At 47.7% G+C, this 24,685-nt stretch overlaps 3 protein-coding genes across 12 annotated transcripts in view; 1 reads left to right on the forward strand and 2 right to left on the reverse strand.

The window, feature by feature from the left end:
* The window catches only part of TATDN1 (TatD DNase domain containing 1), a 42,199-nt gene extending 35,651 nt beyond the window's left edge, over positions 1-6,548 (reverse strand). For all 3 annotated transcript variants that reach the window (XM_054590473.1, XM_054590472.1, XM_054590474.1), the window contains exons 1-2: positions 6,485-6,548; positions 141-206 (exon numbers count right to left, since the gene is read on the reverse strand). In XM_054590473.1, coding sequence (XP_054446448.1) covers positions 141-206; positions 6,485-6,506 — 88 coding nt within the window. In that variant the 5' untranslated portion in view covers positions 6,507-6,548. The remainder of the gene's footprint in view (positions 1-140; positions 207-6,484) is intronic.
* Positions 6,549-6,552: 4 nt separating this feature from the next.
* Positions 6,553-11,039, forward strand: NDUFB9 (NADH:ubiquinone oxidoreductase subunit B9). The gene is made up of 4 exons (XM_054590476.1): positions 6,553-6,725; positions 7,602-7,794; positions 8,554-8,667; positions 10,820-11,039. Exons 1-4 carry the CDS (start codon positions 6,625-6,627, stop codon positions 10,949-10,951), a joined length of 540 nt encoding a protein of 179 aa, XP_054446451.1. The 5' UTR covers positions 6,553-6,624; the 3' UTR covers positions 10,952-11,039.
* Positions 11,040-13,479: 2,440 nt separating this feature from the next.
* Positions 13,480-24,685, reverse strand: part of MTSS1 (MTSS I-BAR domain containing 1) — a 139,650-nt gene continuing 128,444 nt past the window's right edge. For 3 of the 8 annotated variants that reach the window (XM_054590463.1, XM_054590462.1, XM_054590468.1), the window contains 5 exons: positions 22,460-22,670; positions 17,938-18,132; positions 16,681-16,854; positions 16,145-16,307; positions 13,480-14,754 (listed from right to left, as the gene is read on the reverse strand). In XM_054590463.1, coding sequence (XP_054446438.1) covers positions 14,054-14,754; positions 16,145-16,307; positions 16,681-16,854; positions 17,938-18,132; positions 22,460-22,670 — 1,444 coding nt within the window. In that variant the 3' untranslated portion in view covers positions 13,480-14,053. Of the gene's footprint in view, positions 14,755-16,144; positions 16,308-16,680; positions 16,855-17,937; positions 18,133-19,146; positions 19,267-22,459; positions 22,671-24,685 lie in introns of all 8 variants that reach the window. The other 5 variants (XM_054590465.1, XM_054590464.1, XM_054590469.1 and 2 more) reach the window with 3 other exon arrangements.

A 24,685-nucleotide genomic window follows, 5' to 3' on the forward strand; every position in this document is an offset into this window, starting at 1 on the left:
CACTTTGTTTACAGTTTTATCCAAGATGCATAAGTCCTTTAATATTTCAGTTTTAAGAGTGGATCACGCTGTTCCAGATCTCCTTGAAGGAACACAATTTATCTTCATAGAGAAACTATTCGCATTAGTACAACATTTACCTTGATGCTTTTGAACCCCCCTATAAATTCCTCTGAACATAGGATCTGTCAGGTTGATACCAATATCTGTGGGAAGCAAAAATAAAATAAATGATTAATCATGAAGAGCCTCTACATGAAACTTTTTCCTTAAACAAAAGCTCATTACTAAACTTCACATCCTCACATTCATTCACTTAAACAAAACCTGAGTGCCTAAAGCTTGTCCATTACTGTGCTGGACACCTGGGATACAAAAATAAGTAAAAGAGAATTCCTGCTGTCAAGAAAGTAGGAACTGGGAAGGCAGACCCATTAACAGACAATTAAGAAAATTAAGAAATATTAAAAGTAAACGCTTGAGGCGGAGGCAGGTTCTGGTCCCGCAGAACTGCTCCGAGTCGTCGCGGATGGGAAAATAAAAATAAGCCATCCCACTTTTCTCGGCCTGCCAGGAGAGGGGGGTGATGATTCCCTCCAGTGGAGAATGCCCCAAGACCATGTTCAATGGCTTTTATTGAAAGGGTTACCAATGGGGGCCAGGTAGTAGGAATGTACAGTTGATCTTATTACATCAGTATGTTAATGTTTACAGAAAATAGATGATGTTTTGAAGAAGACAAACGGCAGGAACACACTGATTTACATGGGTCTGAGACTCCAAGATGAGATGAGTAAACATAGAGCATAAACATAAGAGAGTCAAATGGTTTAGGGTCAGGGTCTGTGAATAATGTGAATTTCCTTCCCGGCATGAGCCATTTATCACAGCTTTGAGGGAAAAAAACAAAGCATGCTTCAAGGAATTTACTTCTAGGCCTGATTTCCCCCGGGGAACTACCGGATCCAGTTTAGGGCTGTCTCTAGTTATTGTTTCAAGCCTGAGGTGGGGGCGGGGAGGAGGAAGCAGAGCAGCCAACAGATAAGGAGGCTTCTTTCAGATAGAAGGATGACTCCAGCCATAACAAAGATGAGGGGTAAAGGTCTTTTGCCCTTTCTCCATGTCCCCCAAGTACTTCCCTGATGGCCCCTATATGACTGTGCCTGTCTTAGGTTGCCCCTGCCATCGAGAGGTCTTACCCATCATTGACTAACCACCCATCCTCTGGGACCAAGCAGTGTGATGTGAGGGAGGCAGGGAACACCCTGCACCCCTGCCAGGTGACAGGTTTTGTCTCCTCAGTGGCCTATTTTCCCAAGGCCTCCTTGCTTCGCTCCAGCGTTGGGGCCCTCTCACCTGTTGGCAAGGCTACAGTCCCTGAAACCAGTCAGGACAGTTCCCAACAGACACTGCTACTGTGGGACACAAAAGAGGAACACCCAGCCTAGTCTGGTAGCTGGCCAACAGGACACTTCCAGAAAAAAGGGGTCCCTGAACTTAATTTTAACGGCTGAGTCAGTTACCCAGAAGAGGGGAAATTACAGACAGAAGCAGCAGCAGGAGCAAAGCACAGGTGGTGTGAAATAGCACAATGATTATGGAGAATTGCAGGCCATTCTAGCTGCTGGAGAAAAGTGAAGGGAAGGAGTGGTCAGAAAAGGCCAGACTCCATTGTGTTACAGTGACCAGTCTTCAAAATATTAGATGCAAAAAGAAGCACTGATGGCTTTTAAGCAGAGGAGTAAGATTTGCATTCTGGACATCTCATTCTGGAGTTTTTAAGGAGGGCAGAATTTGAAGAGAGCAACTGGAGTCAGGATATCTCCTTTGGAAAAGGCACAAGCTCACATATGGAGGGAAGAGAACCTGGATTAAGGTAATACAAGTAAAGATGCAGAAAGAAGGATAAACTATTAATTTCCTTTAGTCGTCAAATATTTATAAAGAACAACTCTGTGCCAAATACTGTGATAAGGGGTTAGGGAACACAGAAACAAGCAAGACCCAACACTTGGTCCCTGCCCTCCAGAAATTTATAGTCCATATAGGAACTACAAATATAATTTGTGATATACTAAGCACACAGTGAGCAACACAAGGCACAAAATGTTTATCTTCATTGTTGTATCCCTAGAACCTAGCATAATGGTTTTGTGAAAATAATATAAATTGAGCCACTTTAAAATGGAGTCAGAGCTGCCACCCAGAGGAAGTGCCTTGCACATCTTATTTCTCAAATGTTTGGAATGTTTTAACTGGACAAAATAACCTTTAGGCTGGGCCAAACAACTGTTTAAAAAGCTAACAGGAAAGTAGAAATACTGACATCTTTAGAATTAGCACCACCACGTGTAGCTGAAGAATAACCAGCTTATGTGCACAACAGAAATTCCTTCCCTGGCTCACTGACACCAACAGAAATTCCTTTTTCTATTCTAGCCCCTTCTCCTTCTCACAAGTACTCCTTGCCTTTACCCCATAATTGGAATGCTATTTAGGTTATCTGCCTGAATCAGTGCTTCCCAGAAGCGCAATTCTTCTTGGTGTCAAATGCATGCCTGTTGCCTCTCACTTTGGCTTTTCATTTTAAAGAACATAATTAGCACATAGTTAGCATGGGAGCACAAAAAAGGGGCGGTAACAGTTTTCGCAGTGTGATGAGAAAAGCTTCACAAGAGAGGTAATCTTGAAGCTAAAACTAATGGAAAGGGCATTCTGCATACAGATATGTGTAGGCACAAGACCGGAAGAAACTCACTGAGCCTACAGAGCAGTGGTTCTCAATGGAGAGTGATGTTGCGACCCCTCTCTTCTTTTAAATCCCTTGTCCCCAACATCTAGCAATGTATAGACAATGCATATTCATTTTTAGTTGTCACAAAACAGGGAGTGCTACTATAACCTAGGCCTGAGGCCACAGATATCTTACAATGCAGAGATAGGATAGCCTCTCACAACAAAGATTTATCCAACCCAGACTGCCAAGTGCCATCCTCGATAAATCCTGCTGTGAAGTATAAGAGAACAGGGGAAGAGCAAGACATGAAGTCAGACTGCCATGGCCATGGGCAATAAAAATGCCATCCTTATTTGAAAGCACTCGGAGAATCTCCAAGTTGTGGTGGTGGGGTAGGGAGCAGCTACCTACCAAAAGACCCCTACATTATTTTTGCTGAGCTTCAGCTTTTTCTTGGTATATCTCACTCTGCTTCTGCCAAGCTGGCCCTCAGTGAGCTCTGCTGCTTCAACAGGAAGACAGACCTTGCAAGATGAATGGGAGTTGGGTAATTCAAGAGATGGTAGGGTGTTCCAGGCATTTGAATTAAGAAAAAGGCACAATGCAGAAAACTTCAAAGACATACAACATATCTGTCAATGGAGGGTGGGAGCTCAGTTCACAACAGGTACCCTCTAAAGGGCGGTTAATGGTCCTGGCCGATATGACCCAGCTGACTGGAGCATTGTCCTGTAAAATGTTAGGGGGTGGGTTTAATTCCTGGTCAGGGCACATACCTAAGTTGCAGGTTCGGTCCCCAGTTGGGACATATGGGAGGAGCAACTGATCTATGTTTCTCTCCCTCCCTTCCCCTTTCTCTAAAAATCAATAAGCATGTCTTCAGTGACTTAAAAGGCTGTTAACACACAATTATCATCCAATACCATGAGGACAAATTCAGTGGAACAGCCCAGATCACAAGAAACCAGTATCTACTTTCTTCCCATAGGGATGGGACATAAGATAGGGAAGGGGCAGGCTAGGAAAGGAAACCCAGGGAAGAGAGAAGAGTCCTTTCTGCCTAGAATCATCTTTCATAGGGGTCAGTGTAGTCGTCCACCATTGATGATTATTAGGAGCACAGAACAGGTCTGCATCTCTTGTGCCCATTTCCCCTTTGTGCAGCAAAGAAAGAATTTTTCCAAAGCAATCTTTTTCCGGAAAATGAAGTGAAACACAAATGAAAACAAACAGCAAACCAATTTAACAAGTAAACTTTTGTGATATTAATTTTAAAGGTGAATTGAAGATTAGCTTGGAGGCTCAATTATCATGCCTCTAAGTCTGTCTCATCCCCCACAGGAATGGATGCTAAATCCTTCAATGCTTATCCTGAAACCAATTCCAGGTGATCCCACTTCCTCTTACAACCTGACTCTTCACCACATAGGGTCAGTCTTTCAGGCCCTGGGTCACAAGGTACTTCTAGATCTATATTCAGCATTGGACCCACCTGAGCCTTCGGCTGGCACAGCCACCAGTTTCTTCCCTTTCCTGCAGGAAACTCCTACGACCTATAGCCCCAAAACTTTTTCTTTCTGACATATGGTTTGTCTGAAGTATAGTCCTCATCTGGTTATTAGAGCTGCTCTCTGCTTTGACAAATACGCTCCAGCACCTCAGGTTTGGTGACTGCATTCAGAACATGCCATTAGAAAACATGCAGCTTTGGCATGTTGGTTATTTTGAGCTGAACGCACTTGGGAAATAGCAGGTGCAGGGGTCCAGAAAAAGGGAAATTACGTCCTATTGCAAAGGCACGTTTATGAGGTATGTTATTGTATACCCGAAAGACATCAGGGAGGCTTTGTTAAGGATCAACCCTTGTTAGGGAAAAATACTGCCTTAGGATGTGACTACCTGCCAGGAACCACTGTTACTTAAAAAGTTTTAATTTCAGACCACCCCCTGGTTAATGGGTGGCTCCTTTTCTTCCACAACTCAAAAACAGTACAGAAATACTGTATGAAAATAAATTTCTATCCAGTTCCAGCCAAAGACAATAAACAACTTGAAAAACTAAGAAAATGACAGAGAGGGGTGAGAATGACTTAAATGAAAAAAAAAAATTGGAAAATTACTACTTCTGATTTGGGGAAGAGAGGTGCAATTGAGGGGTTCACATATTTAATGGCATGTCACCTTACTTATACAGATCTTTTCCATTGATTTTGTTTTTAGACTGGCTGGTATTAATGAATTTTATTTTTCAAAAACAATGTAAGAACAAAAAAATGTTTGCAACCAAAAGAAAACCACATCTCTAAACTGATAGTATTCCACGAGAAACTTGGTTCTTGCCGACGCAGTAAAGAATTACAGATGAGCAAGTCAATTAGCATGTAAGCAGGGTTTATTAGCCGTACCTTCTCACAGAAGAGAACAGGCCTTGCTGAGGCGGGGGTGAAAGGCATAGGTTCGGGACAAAGCAAGGTAAAGGCGGCAAGAGCATCAGGTCCTTTGTTCTGAGGACTTACAAAGCTGGCAGGGTGGGGGTGAAGAAGTTACATGTTGATTGATGGATAGAGGTGGTGCTAACTTCCCTGGCAGCAGCTGACTACCTGAACATAGGTATGTGTGAGAGTCTGTTAGCCTGAACCCTTATCTTGTTCTAGACCACATTTGGCCATCTTGTTGTAAAACAGATACGGAACAAGAGGCAATTAATTAAAGTTGAGGCACTTACCCAAAATTATTTATGGGCTCTTTCTGTAAGCATTAGGGCCTCCCTTGTAAAACAGATAGTGACCAAAGTCATTCTATGGGCTTTTTCTTTGGGCACTGTGCACCTCCTCCCACCCTCCACCAGGCCTTGGGACAAATACAGTTTCAAAGGCTTTCTTTCCCGGAAAGTGGAACTGATACACAGAATTTCAAGGGCTCCCCTTCTCCAGAGCTAACATGGTGCTTCTTGTGATTCTGGAATATTATCAGATGAGGCTCGAGACTGCTGAGTTAGTGGGTAAGACATGTCTCCTTCCTCCTTCTTGCCTTGGTTTAATATCTATCCCACCTAACAACACCTCACTGTTCAGGCTCAGTGAGTGATGTCATATCACTCTCACCTGTACTGTAGATATACAAAAGGACAGCAAATAGGATATTTTTAAATTGTTTTAGATTTGCTTTGCCTTTTAGATACAACTCCCAAGTTTACAGGAAATGCAGGACTCGAGACCAAGCTAGACACATAGCAGGCAGACAAATCCACAAGACAACTGCCAAGACGCTCCACTCTATACACAGTAAAGCTAAGCTCGGCAAAACAATGGACTCCCGACCATAGCTCTCACAACGTCCCCCAGGTTTTCCCAAGTGCCTGGCAGTAACTCTTCTAGCCCTTTCGGTTCCTGAGGCCACGAAGAGCGGAAGTGGCGGGAGGTGCACGGGGGACAGACGGGAATATAGCGACTGGCCTCTTGTTTTTTAGTAGTTTAGCTTCCTTTTTCCTTTTTATTGAACACAAGACACACCTTATAAGGAGCACAAATCACAACCGTACCACTCGTGAACTCTCACAAATAAGCACACCTTGAAGCGAGCACCTACAGTAACAACCAGAACCGGAGTCTGCACCCAGAAGTTTCTGGCGGCCTTTTCCGCCGAGAGCCCTGGCAACCCTCTGAAATCTCGTCCTGGGCCTTCTGGCCGCTGCGAGCGACGCCCGGGTGTAGTCAACACAGCCCAAGCACCGGAAAAATAACTTACCCACAAACTTGAAGCGACTCATGACTGCGGAGCCAGGCTCTCCCCGGCGGAAGCGGAAGTGACGCCAGCCGGCCTGCCCCCTAGCCGCCGGCCTTCCGTTTCCCGGGAGCCCCAGCGGCCGCTGAAGGTGAGCGGCCGTCATGTCGTTTTCGGCGCCGGCGGCTTACCTGACCCACCAGCAGAAGGTGTTGCGGCTTTATAAACGAGCGCTGCGACACCTGGAGTCCTGGTGCATCTACAGGTGGGGGACGGGGACCCAGGGCGTGGGAAGCTGACTCCGGGGACCCCCACAGAGGCCGAGTCTTAGAGGGACCGGACTGGGAAGGCGGCCCAAGGACGTAGGGGACGGACTGGGAAGGCGGCCCTTCGCCCCACAGGGTCCGCCTGTAGCCCTTGTTCAAGTTCACACCTCGTCGTCCGGGGCTGCAAGACCTTGAAGAGTTGCTTCTCTGGCCCGGGCGCAGGATGCAGCACGGAGGGTTACGTGACCGTTCAGTGAAATAAAGGAAAGTGTCCAACTGCAATTGTCACGCCTCCGGCGTTCACCGAAGAATAGCTGTCTTCATGACCTCGTTCCTGATATTAATAGTAATAACATGTCCTTTATTTCCTTCGGTTTTCACAGCAACTCTAGGAGATAGGGACTATAAATAGCCTTACTTTACAGATGAGGAACTAGAGGCATAGAGAGTAACTTGCTCAAGGCATTGTAGCTAGTAAGTGGCCAAACCAGGATTAAAACTCCAGTGTCTAAGTCCAGAGAATCATATCTCCCAGCTTCCCATCAGCTTTCCTCTTTTTAGCTTCATCCCACCGGTCACTACCTTCACATCCCACAGACTTCTTCCCCTCCCACACAATTTCGTGTTCTCTATCCACCTGAGACTAGGCTGAGAACGTAGTCATAAAACATAGAATTTTTTGTTTCCCGTGATCTAGATGTAGTACAAGGTGAGGTGACAACCCAAATGTGTGAATGCCAGGACTCCACTCCCTTATCAGAATCCCAAGACCTCATCCCAGTTAAAGAGCTTCTGGGGGGAGAAACCTCAAAATGATGGACAAGGTCTGGAAGAGTAGGTAACGTTGCTAATCTCCAAAATCATTTTGGTTTAAGGGACAAATACCGGTACTTTGCATGTTTGATGAGAGCTCGGTTTGAAGAACATAAAAATGAAAAGGATATGGTGAAGGCCACCCAGCTGCTGAGAGAGGCGGAGAAGGAATTCTGGCACAACCAGCATCCTCAGCCATACATCTTCCCTGACTCTCCTGGCGGCACCTCCTATGAGAGATATGAGTGTTACAAGGTGGGTGAGGAGGGCACTGGCGCCTGCCCTCTGAGAGGTGGACTTCGTTGCTCCAGTTCCGCAGTTTCCCTTTTAGGGGCCGCTAGATTGCATTCCTGACGGTTGTAGATAATTTTCTTCAGGTGTCAGTTTCCTCTCTCCCAGATGACATTAAGACTTTTCTTTCTAAATTCAGCTTGTAGTGTCTGTTTTTGGCAAAGCAGAGTGCTGAATTACTTAGTAACTCGTTTTGGGACCTGAAGGTAAACCAACTTGGATTGGTGCTGCTTATTTCTGAGAAATTCTAGGTAATACTTCCAAAGAACATAGATCCACTCTGGATATTTAGAGAACGCAGGTGGGGGAGGGACGAGGCCCGTTCTTTCTGGCCTGACCGTGTTTTTCAGCCCCAGGCTGTTTCACTCTAAGCAGGGAGGTCCAACCTTTTGGCGTCTCTGGGCCACACTGGAAGAAGGAGAGTTGTCTTGAGCCACACACTAAATACACTGTATCGCGTAATCACAAAAAAAATCTCATAATGTTTTAAGTAAATTTGTGATTTTGTGTTGGGCCGCACGCGACCCGTGGCCCACAGGTCGCAGGTCGGACACCCCTGCAAACGTTCTCTTTATGTAGGTTCCTGCTTGTCTTCTGTTGTTCATTGCTTGGTGTCAGAAACAGTCTGATAATTGCAATGGTTATAACCCATGCACCTTGAGTTTTGTCTTTTGTGCGGGACCTATCAGTGGTATGTAAATATATCTTACATTTTCTTGACAGGTTCCTGAGTGGTGCTTAGATCACTGGCATCCTTCTGAGAAGGCAATGTATCCTGATTACTTTGCCAAGAGAGAGCAGTGGAAGAAACTGCAGAGGGAAAGCTGGGAGCGAGAGGTGAGTCTTCCCTGCATTTTACCGTATCGTTTGGCCTACGTGGTCAACACCTGGAAGGGGCTCCGGTTTTCTTCTCTGCTGAGGAGGTCCAGAGTCCAGTTATGACAGTTACTCTGGCCCCTTGCCCCTCACATATACGTCATTTCTAAGTAAGTTAAATGCAACATTTACAACCGTCTTTTGAACAGGTTACACTGTGTTGCCTGGTCTTTTGGGTTTCTTGGTCTTGAATTTTGCTTCTGCCCTCCTTCTCCTTTTTAGTCCTTTACCTGGCCTCCTTGCTATGCCCTCTCATCACTTACCATTCCTCTCCACCAGTGCCTTGAACGCTTTTCAGTCATCTTGTGATGTCTGCTTTCCATTTTATAAAGCTCAGTCTTGCTCTAGGGTGAAGGATGTATCGGAGAAGGTCCGATGAGGAGTGGAGAGGCCAGTTTGAGGTTATTACAGTTTAGTCAAAAGATTATGACAGCCAGCACTAAGGTAGATGCAGTGAATATGGAGGGAAATAGATTCAGGAGATGGTTGGGAGGGATATGGAGATTGATTAGATGTGGGGGGTGGGGTGAGGGACAGTGAGGACTCGAATGATTTTCAGGCTTTAAGCTTTAACCTCTGGAGTTTGGTGATGGTGTTGACTGAGACAGAGAAGATGGGGGAGGCAGGTGTGAGGACAAATGTTCAGTGCCAAGTGTGTTAAATTTCAGAATGTAAACTTGAGAATCCTGTGAGACATCAAGTGCAGTGTCAGTAGGTGACTTTGGATGTAGGAATCTGGACCTCAAAGGAGAGATTTGAGCTTGAAATAGAAATTTGTGAGCCAACTGTTGTTTTCAAAGCCACGGAAATGGATGAGAACCTTATGGGGAGACTAGAGGTAGAAGAACAGGTACAGGCGCTCCCACTTGTGAAGGTCAGGAGAAGGAGGCTGCAGCGCATCCAGCAGGGGAGGGGGCAGTCAGGAGAGTGTTTCCGGGATGCCGGATCAAGTCGCCTTGGCTGAAAGTTGCTGAAAGGGGGAATAGAGTGAGGACTGGAGATAATGTGCAAGGAGTTTGGATACAGGAAGGGCATCAGTGGGCTAGACTGGAGCCTCTTCTGGAGAATTAATCATACTGACAATAGTGAGCAGAAAGTAAAAGGAAGACAGGATGGAGAAGTAATTCTTGAGAAGTTTTGCCGACAACAGTAACTGGAGGCCAAGGGATTATTTCCTAAGATGAGAAATAATGATGCGTATATGCTGATAAGAAGATATGGGGTGAGGGAGAAGCTGATAATGTTAACAAGAGGTGGACTAGGTGGAGGAGGAAGTCTTTCCGAGGAGGCATGGGATCCCAAGCCTGCACAGAGGCCTTGGCGTCAGCATTTGGAAACTGGAGGTGTGTCCTTTCAAGGAGAGCAGTAGGTTCATACTGCAGTTGATCACTATTATAACTTCTTCTCCACAAAAACTTGCCTCCTTTGCTGTTGTCTCTTCCACATCATTAAACAACATGTGCTGGAGGCTCAGGTTAACCACAAGTGATTTGAATTGATTCGAGAATTGATTTTTCTGGAAAGTGGATCTCTAGGCTTCCTCTGCTATTAGGACCATGATAGTCTTGGAGACCCCTGAAACTGGGGGTAGTTGGGCAACATCAGGCAGAACTAGGCACATTTTTACATGTGATTTCATGTTACTTCTTGTCCTGGTCACTGTGGGGGCAGGGGGAGGGAGGGAGGGTTTAAAATTAACATCCTTAATATATATGAAATTGAGATTTCTTAATGGTGCTTTTGGAGAACACTTAGCTGAGACACAAAAATTCATTTTTGTTGGGAGAGGGATACAGGTTGGTGGGGGGAACAATAATAAGGGGAATTGGAATAGTGATTGTCGTGGTTTTGGTTAATGAATACGGTGGGATGGAGGGGTCGTTTTCTTAGCTTTGCTGGTTTAAGAATGGGAAAAGCTTTGAGAATGCAGTTTCTGAGTTAAGCTGTGGATATAAAAATAAGGAAGTGATATATTAAAAACTATTTTCAGTAGTGAGGATAAGTAAGTGTGTAATGTGACAGATAGTAGGAACAACGCTGACACCTCACTGCAGTGGACTCTTATCGTCATTTCAGCTCTTTCTCTAATTGTTCCTTCCTTGACTCCTTCCAGGTTAAGCAGCTGCAGGAGGAAACTGCGGTTGGTGGTCTCAACACTGAAGCTTTGCCCCCAGCCCGGAAGGAAGGTGATTTGCCCCCGCTGTGGTGGCATATTGTGACCAGGCCCCGGGAGCGGCCCACATAGAGAGAGGAAAACACCTCACCAGTCGTGATTGCAAGTGAAATACTTTACAGAAAATATACACACTTGCCCTAATAAAAATAGCAAGGTATGGCTGATGTGTTCTTCTGTCTGAGGGGTAGCATGAGGCCACTGTGCCACTGTCTTGCCAGTTGTGCATATATAGAAAAGTAGGTGAAATGCAGTCTAATGTGTTCTCTTCTTCCCCATGAAGTCATATTGATAGATAGGACATGCTGTCAATGAGGGAAAACTGTGGCAGAACCACCTACATGATTTACTGTGAAGGTTGAGTTGAACAAACTAGTTGAAGGCTTTCTTAGCTATTGTGTCTAGAAAGAACATGAAGCCGAGAAGAGAAGGTAGGCTACTATTAAGGACTTAAGATACTGTCTTGGTTTTTTAAAGATTCTACGGATGGAATTTTGGTTTTAATTAAAAGACAATTTTCTCTAAGAATCACACATTCAACAAGCAAGCCTGGAGTTTATGGGGTCCTCTCGGGAGTGGAAGTTTGATGGGCGGGGTTAAAGGGTCTGAGCTGGGATGCAATTTTTTTTTGTGACAGTTTAGAGGCAGTTTTCCAACTTTGCTTCTGCTACCATTGCTTGGATTGTCTGCAGACTCAAAGGTAAGGGTACAGCAGGATTCTACACATTTGAAGAAGTTTCTTTCAAAGGTAAAAGCCACTCTAAAAATGGTCAACCAAACCCAGCTACCTTTAGTTCTTGACAGCTCTTTAGAACTGCATTGAAATAATCAGTTCAGGCTCCTAGTGTTCTTCAGGCTCATAATCATAACAAAAATAATGTTTTGCCTGTTTTCTAAGTAAGCTTAGTCAGGGTCTTAGTCCATCTTCTAACATTCGACGAAGACCAACTGAATTTTAATAAGACTTGAAATACAGGACTTTTTTTTCTAGTGGTTCTTTATTTATAATGTAGACTGAAGCAATTGTTACAAGGTAGAAGGGAAACACATTACACAATTGTTATTTATACAAGTTTAGAACAAAAAAACTGCACAGGGAGAGGTCAACTCTCAGTACAAACTAGCAACTAAACACCAATAATTTACCTTAGAAACGATTTCTTTATCTTTAGCTGTGACACTGCTTTTACAATATGCAAAAACACAAACAGGACTACCCAAGGTGTTTTGTCACATTCTTTCTACATTGAATTTGGCAACGTTTTATATTAAATTTCCTCAGATTATACTAACGTTTAAAAACTAAACAAGTGAAAAGCTGTACCAAGGTACAGTTACATCCATTTATTTCAAAGGTTTAAAATACCACTTTTATCTATTGTAATTACCTTGTAGTGATTTCTGCTTGTGCAAAAACCATCTCAAGCATCATATGCACAATGCATCAGCTACTTTTAGTCGTCAAGATTGGTGGGCTAAACCACAGGCACTACTGTTGCTTACAGTCTGTAAAAGGAGCTTGTTTTTCAAAGGAAAAGAAAAAAAGCTTAAATAGTTTCTAATAATCATGCCTTTGCTTTAAAGCCATAACATAAAATGTCCTTGAGCAATCACAGCAGTGTTAAATGTTAATATATAGAACAATGACTATACAGGTATGTTACTCTCACATCCAATGCAGATATGTATTAAAGCATAAGATTATGTCATTGAAGATACAAGCCAACAGAAACCTGCAGGGTCTGTGGGACCCACCACCAAGCTCCTCCTGCCTCGTGACAGCTTCCATCAAAAAGGAGCACTTTTCAACTGACCCAGCTGCTAAGGGGATTGCTTTCTTTTTCATGTTTATATTCTCCAAACATGATCCCTCTAAATCTACAAATCCCTGTTGGCTCTAGGGAATAGGCATTATAACAAATTTAACTGTCACTTAAAGAAGAAAAGACATAAATCCATTCCAAAAAACATTATCTAGAATACAAAAAAAAGGGACAGTCTAGTGGTCAGATGCCCAGTGACAATAAATGAATCTTCCTCTCTTCCTTGTTTAGTATGAAGCCAATTACGAAAAACAAGCCCCCCGATTGGTAAACACACAGGCAAGTTGCTGGACTCTAAGCTGGTTACTCTTGTTAAATCCACTCAAGTTTTTTCAAAATATTTGGGCTTTCCAATGTGCCCAGCCTGCTGGGCACAGTTAAGTAAAAGGCATTTGCTATTATCTAAGAATTCCCTGCTATCATGTTTAAATATTTTCACATTTTCGAAACTGCCTTACCCTTTTGGATGTACTGGATTCGATGAAAATGGGTGTACAGACGAGTAACTAAAGTGGGGGACTCTATGTCTATCCGGTGGCAGCAGCATGCACGGGACTGGAGGTGGGTGCTGTGTGCAGTCAAGAGGAACCGTGGGAGAAAGGAATTCCTTAAACACCCTACAGAAACAAACACCGCAATCCAGTATGGCTTATTCGGATGCATTAACCATGAAGCTACTAGAAATTCAACCTACAAGGCTACTCTTAAATGTGACAGGATCGGCTATGTTGAAAGTGTGCCCCTCCCATGGCCCTCCCCCCAATCCCAACAGTCCACCATCTCCAGATTCACTTCACTCTGAATATTGCTCATCAACTCGTACTACTGCTTGCTCATTCGGAACATAGTATATTTAAATGAAGATTTTACCCCTTACCATTTTGTTTGTACATTAAAATAACTTGAATTTGCTTCTAAGCCAGACTACTAACTACAATGCATCTACAAAAGCTTGCAGGAGAAAAAAAAAAAAGAAAAAGTTACCCCTTTTTTCTGAAGTTAACTACTTAGTGGTTCCCCTGCCCTGACCACCCTACCCCCCCCTTATGCATTTAAAATTTTACAAAGACTTGTAAAAAAGTTAAATGGAATTTGGCACCTTCAGAAAAATCAAAAGGGAAGCTAAGATTAAAATGTGCAGAAACAAAATTGTCAATATTTACAAATTAAAAGATCATGTCAGTTACATATGTTGCTTTTAATTCTTATCTAAAGGTGTCGAGTACGTTCAAAAGAGCTGTATTCTGAGTTGCCTACAAAATCTGTTTGATTATAGATTGGAATGGATCAAGACAAATTAGGTTTCATTAATTAAACAGTTCATCCCCCACTGGCAGCATTTCTGATGCACCTAAGAGAAGCGAGGGGCCGAGCGGTCATTTGTCATGGTCTTCTTCAGCTTCACGCCCCTCCGGATGGCGTTCAGCATGTCTTCTCCTTGCGGGACCTCTCTCGGGCTCAGGTCTGCGGGGTCGCTCTCTGGAGCCTGGCCTGGGGAGGCAGCGGCACTGGCGGGATCCCGTTCCTGGTCTTCAGCCTCGCTTTCTGGAATCGCCTGTCTGTGCTCCTCCGGGATACTTGGCTTCGGGCCTGGAAGAGGAGGGTTGACGGAGGCTTGGCCACTCCACAGCGAGGAGGGAACGCTGGTGACACCCTGGGGACCCTCACCCCCAGACGGCGACTCGGGGCTGTGCTCACCCCGCTCCTCTGGCCCATCCGGGGGGGCTGGCAACACCCCAGGGAGGTCTGGGACAGTTGGGGTCTTCACAGGGATCACAGGTGTCTTGATGGGGATAGGACCGGCTCCAATGGTCCCCCGGCGGACAGAAGGCTTGGTAGAAGGGGTCCGTCGGATGGTCGCAACCCCCGGGGTGACCATGGCGGGTCCGAGGGTGGTGGGGAGCCCGGCTGTCGAGGCCGGGCGCTTGGCTTGGAACATCCGTCGGTAGGACTGGCTGATGTCACTGTTTCTCGGAATGGTGGAGGACTTGTCAAACTCCTGCTGGTCTGCCTCCTGGTCACCGCTTACAGAGAAGTAATCGTAATCTGAAACTGATGATAGAGTTTGATTAGAAATCTCCAAGGCGGCAGGCTTTGCTTTCTGATTCTTTTGTGTTGGGAGGACAGAAGGCCCAGGAGGCAGGGAGCCACCAGTCCCAGGCCTCCCCCAAGCTGCTGGGCTGTCCTTAGCAACTGGATGTGTAAGAACTCCTTGGCAGGAACCTTCGTTCTGTTCACTAATGTAACCCCGGGCCCCTAGAACGGTGCTGGACGTGGTAGGCACACACTAAAATATTGTGGAGAGGTGACAAATGTAAAACTGCCAGGCTGAGGCACAGCTCCTCCCGGCATCTCTGGGAGGAATGAGGGGGTGGAGAGAAATCCCACAAACCCTCCAGTCCAGAATTCAACATGAGAAATAAACCTCAAACCGACTATCTCAGACCCTATCTCCCTCATGACAAGCTTGTTAGGTGTGAGCTACTGGCAGTGAATCCCTGGAAACAGGTACGAATTAGGTTCCATCAATGAAGTGTGTTCACCTTCTCAAAAAATGGTATCACGTGGGAGAGGGAAGCTTACAGATGAGAGCAGGTTTCTGAATGACACCACTACTGACATTGTAGACCAGATAAATTCCTTGCTGCAGGTGGGTGAGGGGGGTGTGCTGTGTGGTACAGGATGTTTGGCAGCATGCCTGGCCGTCTACCAGTGGCCTGTAGCACCCCCTCCAGCTGTGACAACCAAAAATGCCTCCAGACAGTGCTAAATGTCCCTTGGGCAGCAAATCCCCTGCCCTAGAGGCTTTGACTGAGGGACTGCAAATAGGCTTGATCAATTATCACAGATCTCTTCTAGCTGTTGCTGTATTGCCATCTTGTTGGCCTGTGTGTGCCATGCAGACGGGGGTGGGAGAGGTATGCCTGGCTGATAGAGGATGTGGATTACGAACGTGGGCTTCGGACTCTAAGAGAACTTAGGGGCAAACTGCAGCTCTACTCCTTATTGGTTGTGTGAATTTGGGCAACTTTTGGAGACTCAATTTCCATGTATATAAAACAGGAATGAAAGTACTTATTACATAAGAGGTTGTGAACAACAAGTGGGAAAATGAAGTGCTAAAACACAAGTGATGTTATTGACGGCAGTTGACTGCATTCAAATTGGGAACTACCCTGTACCCTGATGGCAAAAAAACAGAAGTTGTAACAATCCAGTCATGTCCTTAAAGGGTTAGGCGCTACCCAACAATGACAGAGCAGCTCTCCAAAGCCATTCCAAGGTGAGGGAGAGGGCACTGACACTGGCTTGGCAGCCAGGGCTTCCGCTGTGGTTCAGTGGACTCCCTGGCCTCCCGCGTCCGCCCAGCGAGAAGGGCCACCCCTTCCCCTCACCTGGCACTGCTTGGGGAGCCCAGCTGGAAAGCCCTGCTGCCTCGTACCTTGGGAGGGAATGGTGTCCTCCGAGCAGCATGGGGTGGTCGTCTGGGTGCTGTAGCCGCTGGAACACTGCAGCGAGTCCCGGCTGCTCCTCTGGGTGTCCAGCTGGAGGCCCCGCGACAGGGCCAGGGCCAGTTCCTCACAAGCCTCCATCTCTTCACCAGGCTGCAGGTTGCAGGAAAGAGGCAGAGACAAGCCACCAGGGCCATGAGCCCCCTGTCCGATGTCTCCAGGGCCTTTGTGCACACCTCTCCGAGGGGGAACCTGGATGTTACTCCTAGTCTGCCCCAGGGCACACACCTGTCTGTGGGCCCAGGGCTATGAACTTGCTTGGGTCCTACCTCGGTTCTAGAAAGTTCTACAAGCCTGATTCCCACACATGGCTTTCCCCCGGGAGCCTTCTAAAAACATGGAGAGCGGGGGAGGGGCGGGGGGGTTTGGGCTTAGGTCTCTCCAGTTGCAAGGCTGACTCGGTTAGCCTGTGGCCACCCGCCAGGTCTATAGAGGCCCAACCAGCTATAGAGAACAAGCACGTCACCCTGGCGGCAGCTGACACCGTCATGCTCCGTGGTCTCTGAGCCTCCTCGGCAGCTGCAGGCGCGCCACCCGCAGCAGTGGGTACTCCTCCGCTGGGGTCCGCCTCCCGCTTCTCTTTGCGGCGCTGTAGGGTGTTCACCAGAGGCTGATCGTAAGGTCCCGGCTTGGCCCAGTCCTGAGCAGAACAGCGCGGTCAGGCGCCAGGGCCTCGCCTCCCCTGGGAGGGCTGCGGGCTCTGCAGACAGCTGCCCGCAGAGGGCATCTAGGCCCTTGGGGTAAGCTTGGGCTGGGACAGGACAGCAGGCCCCTTCTAGTCCCTCACCCACCTCTAAAGGCAGCGGAAAACCCTTGGGGGAACCCCGGTTACCTCCCACTTCCTCCTGTCTGCCCACAGATTAAAAATCCTCAATGACTAGGCCAGTGGCCTGTGGAGACTCTTAGTAGCTGACCAGCTGGTGTCTGAAGGTGTCCCCAGGGACCAGGCAGCACCCTCTCCCCCACGTCTTTGCTGGAGTGGAGTGGCCACCAGGGGGCGGTAAAGGAACTGCAGCCACTCCCTGAGGTGGAAGCTCCACTTTCCAAAACCTGGGCCCAAAGGGACACTTCAGGAAGTGTCCTCTGAGGTCCTCACACAGAAAGGGAAGGCCCCTGGGGTCAGTTGGAAGATTTTTGAGGAGTCTGAGGGTCCACACCACTTGTGAAGGGCAAAGTTAAGATTTGCTCAAAATGCTGACAGCCTAGGGGGCTATTATTCAAATTAAGGACCTCTTCCCAAAATAAAGCAGAGTATCTTCCTCGGCATCAACTGGACTTGCTAGGAAATGATCCAGACCCAGTAAGGGCCTCAGGGGGAAAGCTTGGGGAACAGGGCAAGGAAGACAGTCCCTTCCAGCCCCTGGTAATAATAGCGACACCCTCAGGTGGTCCCTCGGAGGGCAGAACTGGGGCTTTGAAATTAGAACTAACTTCCCTGCAAGGTCCCACCTGCAGCTACTCTCTCACGGGAATTAACTAATGTTTAGTAACAGGAGGTTGTCCAATCTCAGCTCCTCGTGGAAATTTCTATCTCGGAGCTGCCTGCTGCTTTTTCACTCTCCTGGTGGGAGTTTAGTTAGGGAGAGGTGTTATGGGGAAGAAGGCAGAGTGTGAAAGGAAGGGGGAGAGGGGTAATCAGGGTGAGGCTGGTGGGACAGAAGGGGGCGAGCACAGAGGCAATGAGAGGGGAGAGAGGAGGGGAGGCGGGAGGAGAGACACAAACCTTCCAGCTAGGGATCTGAGATGACGGGAACATGCCGGGCCCAATGGTGTAATAATGAGCGTAGTCTGGAAGGTGGACAGAGGTGACCCGAGGGAGCAGGCGGGAGGCAGGCAGGCAATGAGGGAAAAGGCTTGCCCCCATGGGCCCCCCATGGGTCTCACTTGATAAACTATAGTGAGAAAACCCGTTAGACAACTGAAAACAAAACAAAAAAGGGGGAAAAAGGAAAAAAAAAATTAATATAACAGGATGAGTGTGGAGATACAAGATGGCATTGACATTCAATGGAGGGGAAGACCTGAACAGTTATAAACAAATATCGAGGCTCTGCCGTTCGTGGATGATCCAGGATGCGGGAGAAAGGAGCTGGGGTGTAAAGAACGCACAACCGATTTACTTGACACCAAGAAAGTACTGTATTTTGCCATGTATAATGCACACTTTTTTTGTACAAGTCTTTGAGGGAAAAATAAGGGTGCTCATTAAATATGGGTATAATGATCACACACCACTGGTATAATAATGAGTATAATAATCCCACGTATGATGTGCACAAAAATATGGGTGCGCATTATACATGGCAAAATACGGTATACGGCATTGAGTTGAGGAAACAGTTCATCTATAATCTGACAATAGTTTGGAAATCGATCAGTGTCCTTCATCTGTGGCGTTCCCAATGCTTTGAGTATTTAACAAAATATCTTTTCATGGCGATAGTGATTTGCTCGTCTTATGCAAGTTTAAAAATTCTAAAGCGTCAATTGAATCTGTTCGTTTCAGGTTTCCGAAATCATCACACTGTTCAGGGTTCCAAATCAGGATGAACGGGAGCAGTTTGCAAACTAAAAGGTGGAAAAGCACACAGCCTCTGATGCAGTGAAATGTCACGTCCAACGGTCTGGTGGCAAGGAGGTGTCGGTAGGTGGGTGCTTGGTTGCGGGGAGAGGAGATGGATGAGAACACAAGGCTGTTCAATGAAGAAGCCACACCTCCAAGTTCCCCATAGCCCTGCCTCTCTCTTGGGACCTCGTGGTCATTGCTCCAGGCACCCACTTAAGAAAAAGCCCTCAACCTCATCCCTCTTGTCCCCAAGCTCTTGGCGGAGACTGTGAGTTTCCAGGTTCCTGTGCCTGAGACACGAGCAGCAGGCAGGGGCGGGGGACAGGGAGAAGGGGGGCCGTGGTGACTGGGACCCCGGTCGGTCACCTTCTCTGTGGAGGCCCAGGCGCCCATGGTGGAGCCTGAGCTGACCGAGGTGGGTGAGCTGCACTCGCTTACTGACTGGCAGGTTTCGGAGGCTTCCGAGGAGGCTGAGCTGGACGAGTTCTGCAGCGGGGTGGGGGGACCACACGAGGGGGCCAACAGAATCCAAACCACACGCCAGCAAAAAGTAACCATAAATTTAAAAAAAAATGATGGGGGCGGGGAAGAGCACGCACAGAGAGAGACAGACATATACACAGAAGAGGGAAGGATGAGAGAAGCAGAGCGTTAGGGTTATTTTCTCCCCAAAGCTGCATACACAGAGACTTTCAAGCCCTTGAAAAGAGGTGTGAGACCCAGTGAGGTCTGGACCACCAGACTGTAAGCCCCCAGGACCCTGATTTGTGTGCATCTAGTCCTGTACTGGCTCATGGCAGGTGCTCGAAATCACTAATGGGTGAGTGACAACAATCATCTTTTCTGTGTAAACTGGGTCCTCTTGTGCATTGGGCCCACCCAGGTATTTGCTTTAGGTTTTTTCCACTGTTAACTGCCATCTCTGGCTCATCCCAGTTGTTTAAATAAGCCCAGCCCCATTGGGGTCTGCTGTTATTTCCCCAGAAGTGTTCCTGTATTCACGGTCTAGGAGGCAGGACTCATGTTTCTGTCCACGTCTTCCGCCCGTCAAAGAAAGAAAGGTTCCTGCAAAGGGACAGGGCACTAGCTTTCCCATCCTGCAACGGCAAAGGACCCAGAAGACACCCCGCAAAACGCTGCGGGGCTCGGTGGAGCCAAAGCAAGCACAGGCTTCATGGTAGATGCCCTGCCGCTCCCCAAGCTCAGTGACTGGTTAGCAGTCCAGTGTCAGAGTCTTAAGGTCTGGAGTTAAGTTACATTGCTGCCACTTGTCAGCCAAGGAATCATGCACTTAACCTCTCCAAACCTCAATTTTCATCTTTAACATGAAGATCAATAATATCTAACAGATGAAGCTAAAACAAGATTTTATATGTACATGTGTGTCTATGTGTACAGTGCTTGACCAAGTGTAAAGAAAGTTGGTTATCACTATAATTTTCAAGGACTGTTTATTTTGGTTCCTCTAATCCAAGTATGCTCACCTTGATAAAAGGACCAGTGAACCAGCCTAGGGCTGGAGGTTCAGGTTTCTTTTGACTTGTGCTCATTCTTTCTAAAGCACCTCTTGTTTTGATAGTCAGCAGCTCCAGGACAACACCCTCACCAAAAGCAGGGCGCACTCCTGGGCACACTCGGGGGAAGGCACAACTTGAGTGGAGGAACATGGGAGAATCCTGAGCATGTTCTGCCACGTGGCATTTGTTTCTGCCCATGTGACTGCGTAGAGAAATGAAGGGCTCTCACCCCCATAACCATGTGTTCCCTTCATCCCACCCTAAATAAAGAACACTACAGCCATCAGGAGACTGCGTCCTCTGCCCTATGTCGTTTGTACAATTTCCCTAAATTTCCCCTCTACTTTATATAAGTGGCAGTAGTGCCTTTTTAAAAAAAATCAGATTTTTCTATTAAATTTTGCTTACTGAAACCAGAGTTTCTAGTCAAATGTACCTTGGGCACCGGCTCTGAGGTGGAAGTAAACCCAGCACGCCACCTCCCCGCGGCACCGCTAGAGGCAGAAACCCTCACGTCAGCCCGACCCGCACACACAGTCTTTGACAACAAAGCTAAAGCACATGGCCCCTCTGTTTTAGAAAGGGCTATCAGGGCACAAGACTCGGTTAATTTATCAGTTGATTAAAAACATACAGAATTATGCTGCACATTAGAATAGCCGTGGAGGAACTGCAAAATCCCGCTTCCCTGCACATCATTCACACTCTGCTTGGGAGACACACAGGTAGGGTTCTTTGCCACATGTGGTGGAGACGGGTACAGGGCAGGTGGGTGGCACCTCAGAGACCAAGCCAAAGCACCCCAGCTGGGACAAGCACATTAGAGCTTAAAGCCACAGATCTTGACCTAGAGCGTTTGTTTGAAATTGAGTCTCTCTCCCAGGAAGACAGAGGCCACAGCCTCCAGGGACAGCTGAAAAAAATGCCAAAGGGAGTTGAGTGGGGCCCTGAGAGCGCAGGTTCACCAATGTTGGACACGTCAGGCAAATAGCCCCCTGGCCTGGGTTCCCAGGATACCTCGGCTGCTTCCTCGATACAGAGCGCTCCCCAAACACTCCCAGGGCCGCCTCACGGCTGAGGTGCAGCAGGAAGGCTCTGGACCGGGTGGCAGGGGACCCTTTTCCAGGTCCTCAACCTGCGGGCCACAGAAGCGTGCCACTCAGGCGGCTCCCTTACAGCTCCGCGCCTTGTTTCCACAGCACAGCAGGGGTAACGGACCACGTGGTCATTGGGAGGCCTACACAGAAAATATGTGTAGGGGGCCCGGGACGCTGCCGGGCACACCAGACATATTCAATGACTGTCAGGCAAACTGGATTCTTGGATAAACAAGACAAGCGTGCAACTTTCTGGCCACACGATCTTGGACCAAAGGCTGGGTATGGTTCTGCCTCAAAATGTACGTGATGAGCTCGAAGCCACCATGCCCCGCAGATGGCACTGTGGGGCACCCTGGCTGTGTGCGTTTCCCAGTATCTGTGCTGTGGTGCTTACTAAGTGCGAGGCCCAACACCGGCACCAGGGGAGCAAGGGCCGAGGGGCGCAGGGAGGGTGCTGCAATGCCACACCCCGCTCCTGCCTTGTGCTCCAACTGGACCAGCCAGCCTGGGCAGGGCTGGGTCTAGCCCCGTGTAACCCGCTGTGGCTGAAGAGATTCAACACCTCCTCTTCTCCTAGGGGCAAAGGGCCAACAGAATTAGCTGTTGGGGCTGTGATGATTTATTCTCATCCTCAACATAAACCGATAAAAGGAACCCAAGAGCTACAAAGAAGGGTCCCGAGGCACTGCCCCATGACGGCATCTCAGAGAGAACCAGAGATGGAAGGAGGGGAGTCCCATTGTGCAAACACCCATTGCCTACAGGACCGTGCTAAGCCGGCCACTTACAAGGATGCCGGAGAGTAGCCAAACCCCTCTGAGTGGATCTACTCACATATGAGAACTCCCCAAATTAACATGGTAACACGGGCATCACCACCATGAACACAGGCTGCGAGCCCAACTAATAGTCTCTCCCTTTAGGGGGACAACACAGCTGAAGATAAGAAATGAAACCAGACTGTTCTCTTGTCCAAGCCAAGATCCTTCCCTGGGTCTAGCCCTTGACGGTGGTCTGGGCACCGGGCGTGACGGCTGCTCCCAGAGCCACGAGCACCCTTACCTGGTTGGGGGCCTCTGGCGGCATGGGGGATGGGGACTTGGACTGGAAGGCGTCCTGGGATATGAAGCCTGAGTCGTGGGAGGACACGCTGGACAGCCGCACGGGCGCCTGCTGGGCCAGGTTGGAGCTGCGGCAGCGGTAGTGGGAGCTGGGAGAGTGCGAGTGGGAGCCGCTGGACCGCGAGTCGCTGCTGTTCACGCTGTTCAGGCTGCTGCAGGGGCAAGCAGAGGGGTGGCGGGCAGGGGGTAAGAGCAGGGAGGCGACAGGAAACAAGGGGGCAGAGGAGGGGCAACCATATAATGGAATCAGCTCTTGGCCTTGGAGAAGCAGCGCGAGTGGTAAGATGCGTTTCCACATCATTAAGCTAGGAAACAAGTTGTCTTTTTTTCCATGTGAGCCAAAAGGGAAAAATCAGCCGTCAGGACTCAGTTTGCCGGTGTGATGAGGCGTCTTTAGCATGGAGGCCTGTGAGGCTGAAAAACCATGTCCTTCCCCATTCTGCCACGTCATCGACCACCAAAGCTAGGTAGGGGGCCCGATATCTGTGGCATGTAAGAGATGGGCTGATCTTATCTGCTGACTGTGAGCAGAAACCATGGCCCTACAGCAAAAACCACGAAGGCATCAGTGTGACCTGGATGGAATATGCAAGGGCCACCCTTGGTTGGACCATCTGGGTCCAGGAGGCCAAGGTCATCCAGCTAACCATTGCTCTGGTGACGCAGGTGCCAAAGGACATCTCAGGATCATTTTGTCCTACATGAGCCGGGTTCGAGGCCATCAGAAAAGAACATCAGCAAATCGACTCACCGTGTTTGTGTTGGTGTTTTATTAACAAAGCTGATACTTTAGTGAACGGCTTACCCTGATCACGTGTGTTTCTCTGTTAAAATACCTGCAGGCCTGGCATTAGCACTACCCCTGGCAAGAAGCGAGCAGCTTTCAGTGATTAAAGGCAATCTATGTGAAGCCTTTAACTTCTGAGAATAAACAGCAAACAGGATGTCGAAAAATCACACACACGTCCCGCAAGGGTGTTCTGTCTGCATTCCATTTCCAGTCATAAGAAATATGCTCCACAGTCTCTACGATAAGTCAGATTACAAAAACCAGAAAACTGAACCCAGTCCTGGTCCGCACCAGCGGAGCCGACGTTCAAAGGGCAGCTCTAGAAGCATCTGAAGGGATGAAAGAAACAACCCAGCCTGGCATTCCAAAGTCTGTGGTTTCTGCTCCTAACCCTGAAGGAGAGTCCTGTCAAATTCCGTGAACTCTGACGGCTGAGAAGGTGGTCAAGGACCAGTGCGCCTGTCTACACTACGACAACTTGGTGCCAAAGTTCTGACAGATACATTGGTGTGTGCTGGGAGGAACCACTGCTGCTGGAAATAATTACCACGATTCCTGCTTTCCTCTCCAATCAGTTAGACAAGGGCATTTGGGGACTGACAGGGAAGCCACACACTCCCCTCCAGCCAGCCCCCAGCTGTTGTCAGCGCATTGCGACTTTCTATTGAAACTAATGCTGTAAGGAAGAAAAGATCCTCATGCAGCTTTGCTTTATACAGATGAGATACAGCTTTCTTGGTTACCAAAAAACAAACGGAAACAGTAGATTTGTCACCCAGACATGCACAGACACAAAAGATGGCATGAAACCAACCAATACTTTCAGGATGCAGAATACTAGGAGGTAGCATCTTAAGTTTGAACTTCCTGCTCGGTGTCTGCTGTACGAGCTCAGATATGAAATGAAACACACAAGTATGTACAGAGACATAACCACACACAGATTCGGCAGACCCCTCCCGCTCCTTCCCATCAATGCTACTTCACAGGAAGTGGAATTCACTTGGCTTTGAAATATCAAAGAAGAAGAGTAGGTGGAGTGTACCAAGAGAGATAGGTGATGCGTGATCAAGTTTCCATCCTTCAAGAACAGAACAGACTTTGTGATCAGCAAGCCAAGAATGGTTTTCTAACAGGAAACTGCTAGAAACCAGTTTTGCAGATGGTGGAACTATTCCAGTTGGTTCTCATTGTGTGTCAGTAGCAGTACTAGTTAAGGGTGGTGGTGGTGGTGGGTAGTAGTTAACAGAGCAAGGATTCCATTTACTTTCTGAAACCCTGAGATAAAAACTAGGGGAAAAGTGAAGGCACAAACCACTGTGACTTCTCTGGTGGTTCTGACAATGGCGAGGTCAGACTGTACGGGAATAAGGGAAT

This window comes from Pteronotus mesoamericanus, unplaced genomic scaffold (assembly GCF_021234165.1).
Source record: "Pteronotus mesoamericanus isolate MK-2021 breed Mesoamerican mustached bat unplaced genomic scaffold, CSHL_Meso_final scaffold_174, whole genome shotgun sequence".
NCBI classification, from domain to species: Eukaryota; Metazoa; Chordata; class Mammalia; order Chiroptera; family Mormoopidae; genus Pteronotus; species Pteronotus mesoamericanus.

Bases quoted from the DNA above. Each gene is read 5' to 3' on its own strand.
- NDUFB9 (XM_054590476.1), top strand. From the start codon at position 6,625: ATGTCGTTTTCGGCGCCGGCGGCTTACCTGACCCACCAGCAGAAGGTG. The intron at 6,726-7,601 runs GTGGGGGACGGG...TTTTGGTTTAAG, and splicing joins GAGTCCTGGTGCATCTACAG to GGACAAATACCGGTACTTTG. The intron at 8,668-10,819 runs GTGAGTCTTCCC...GACTCCTTCCAG, and splicing joins GGGAAAGCTGGGAGCGAGAG to GTTAAGCAGCTGCAGGAGGA.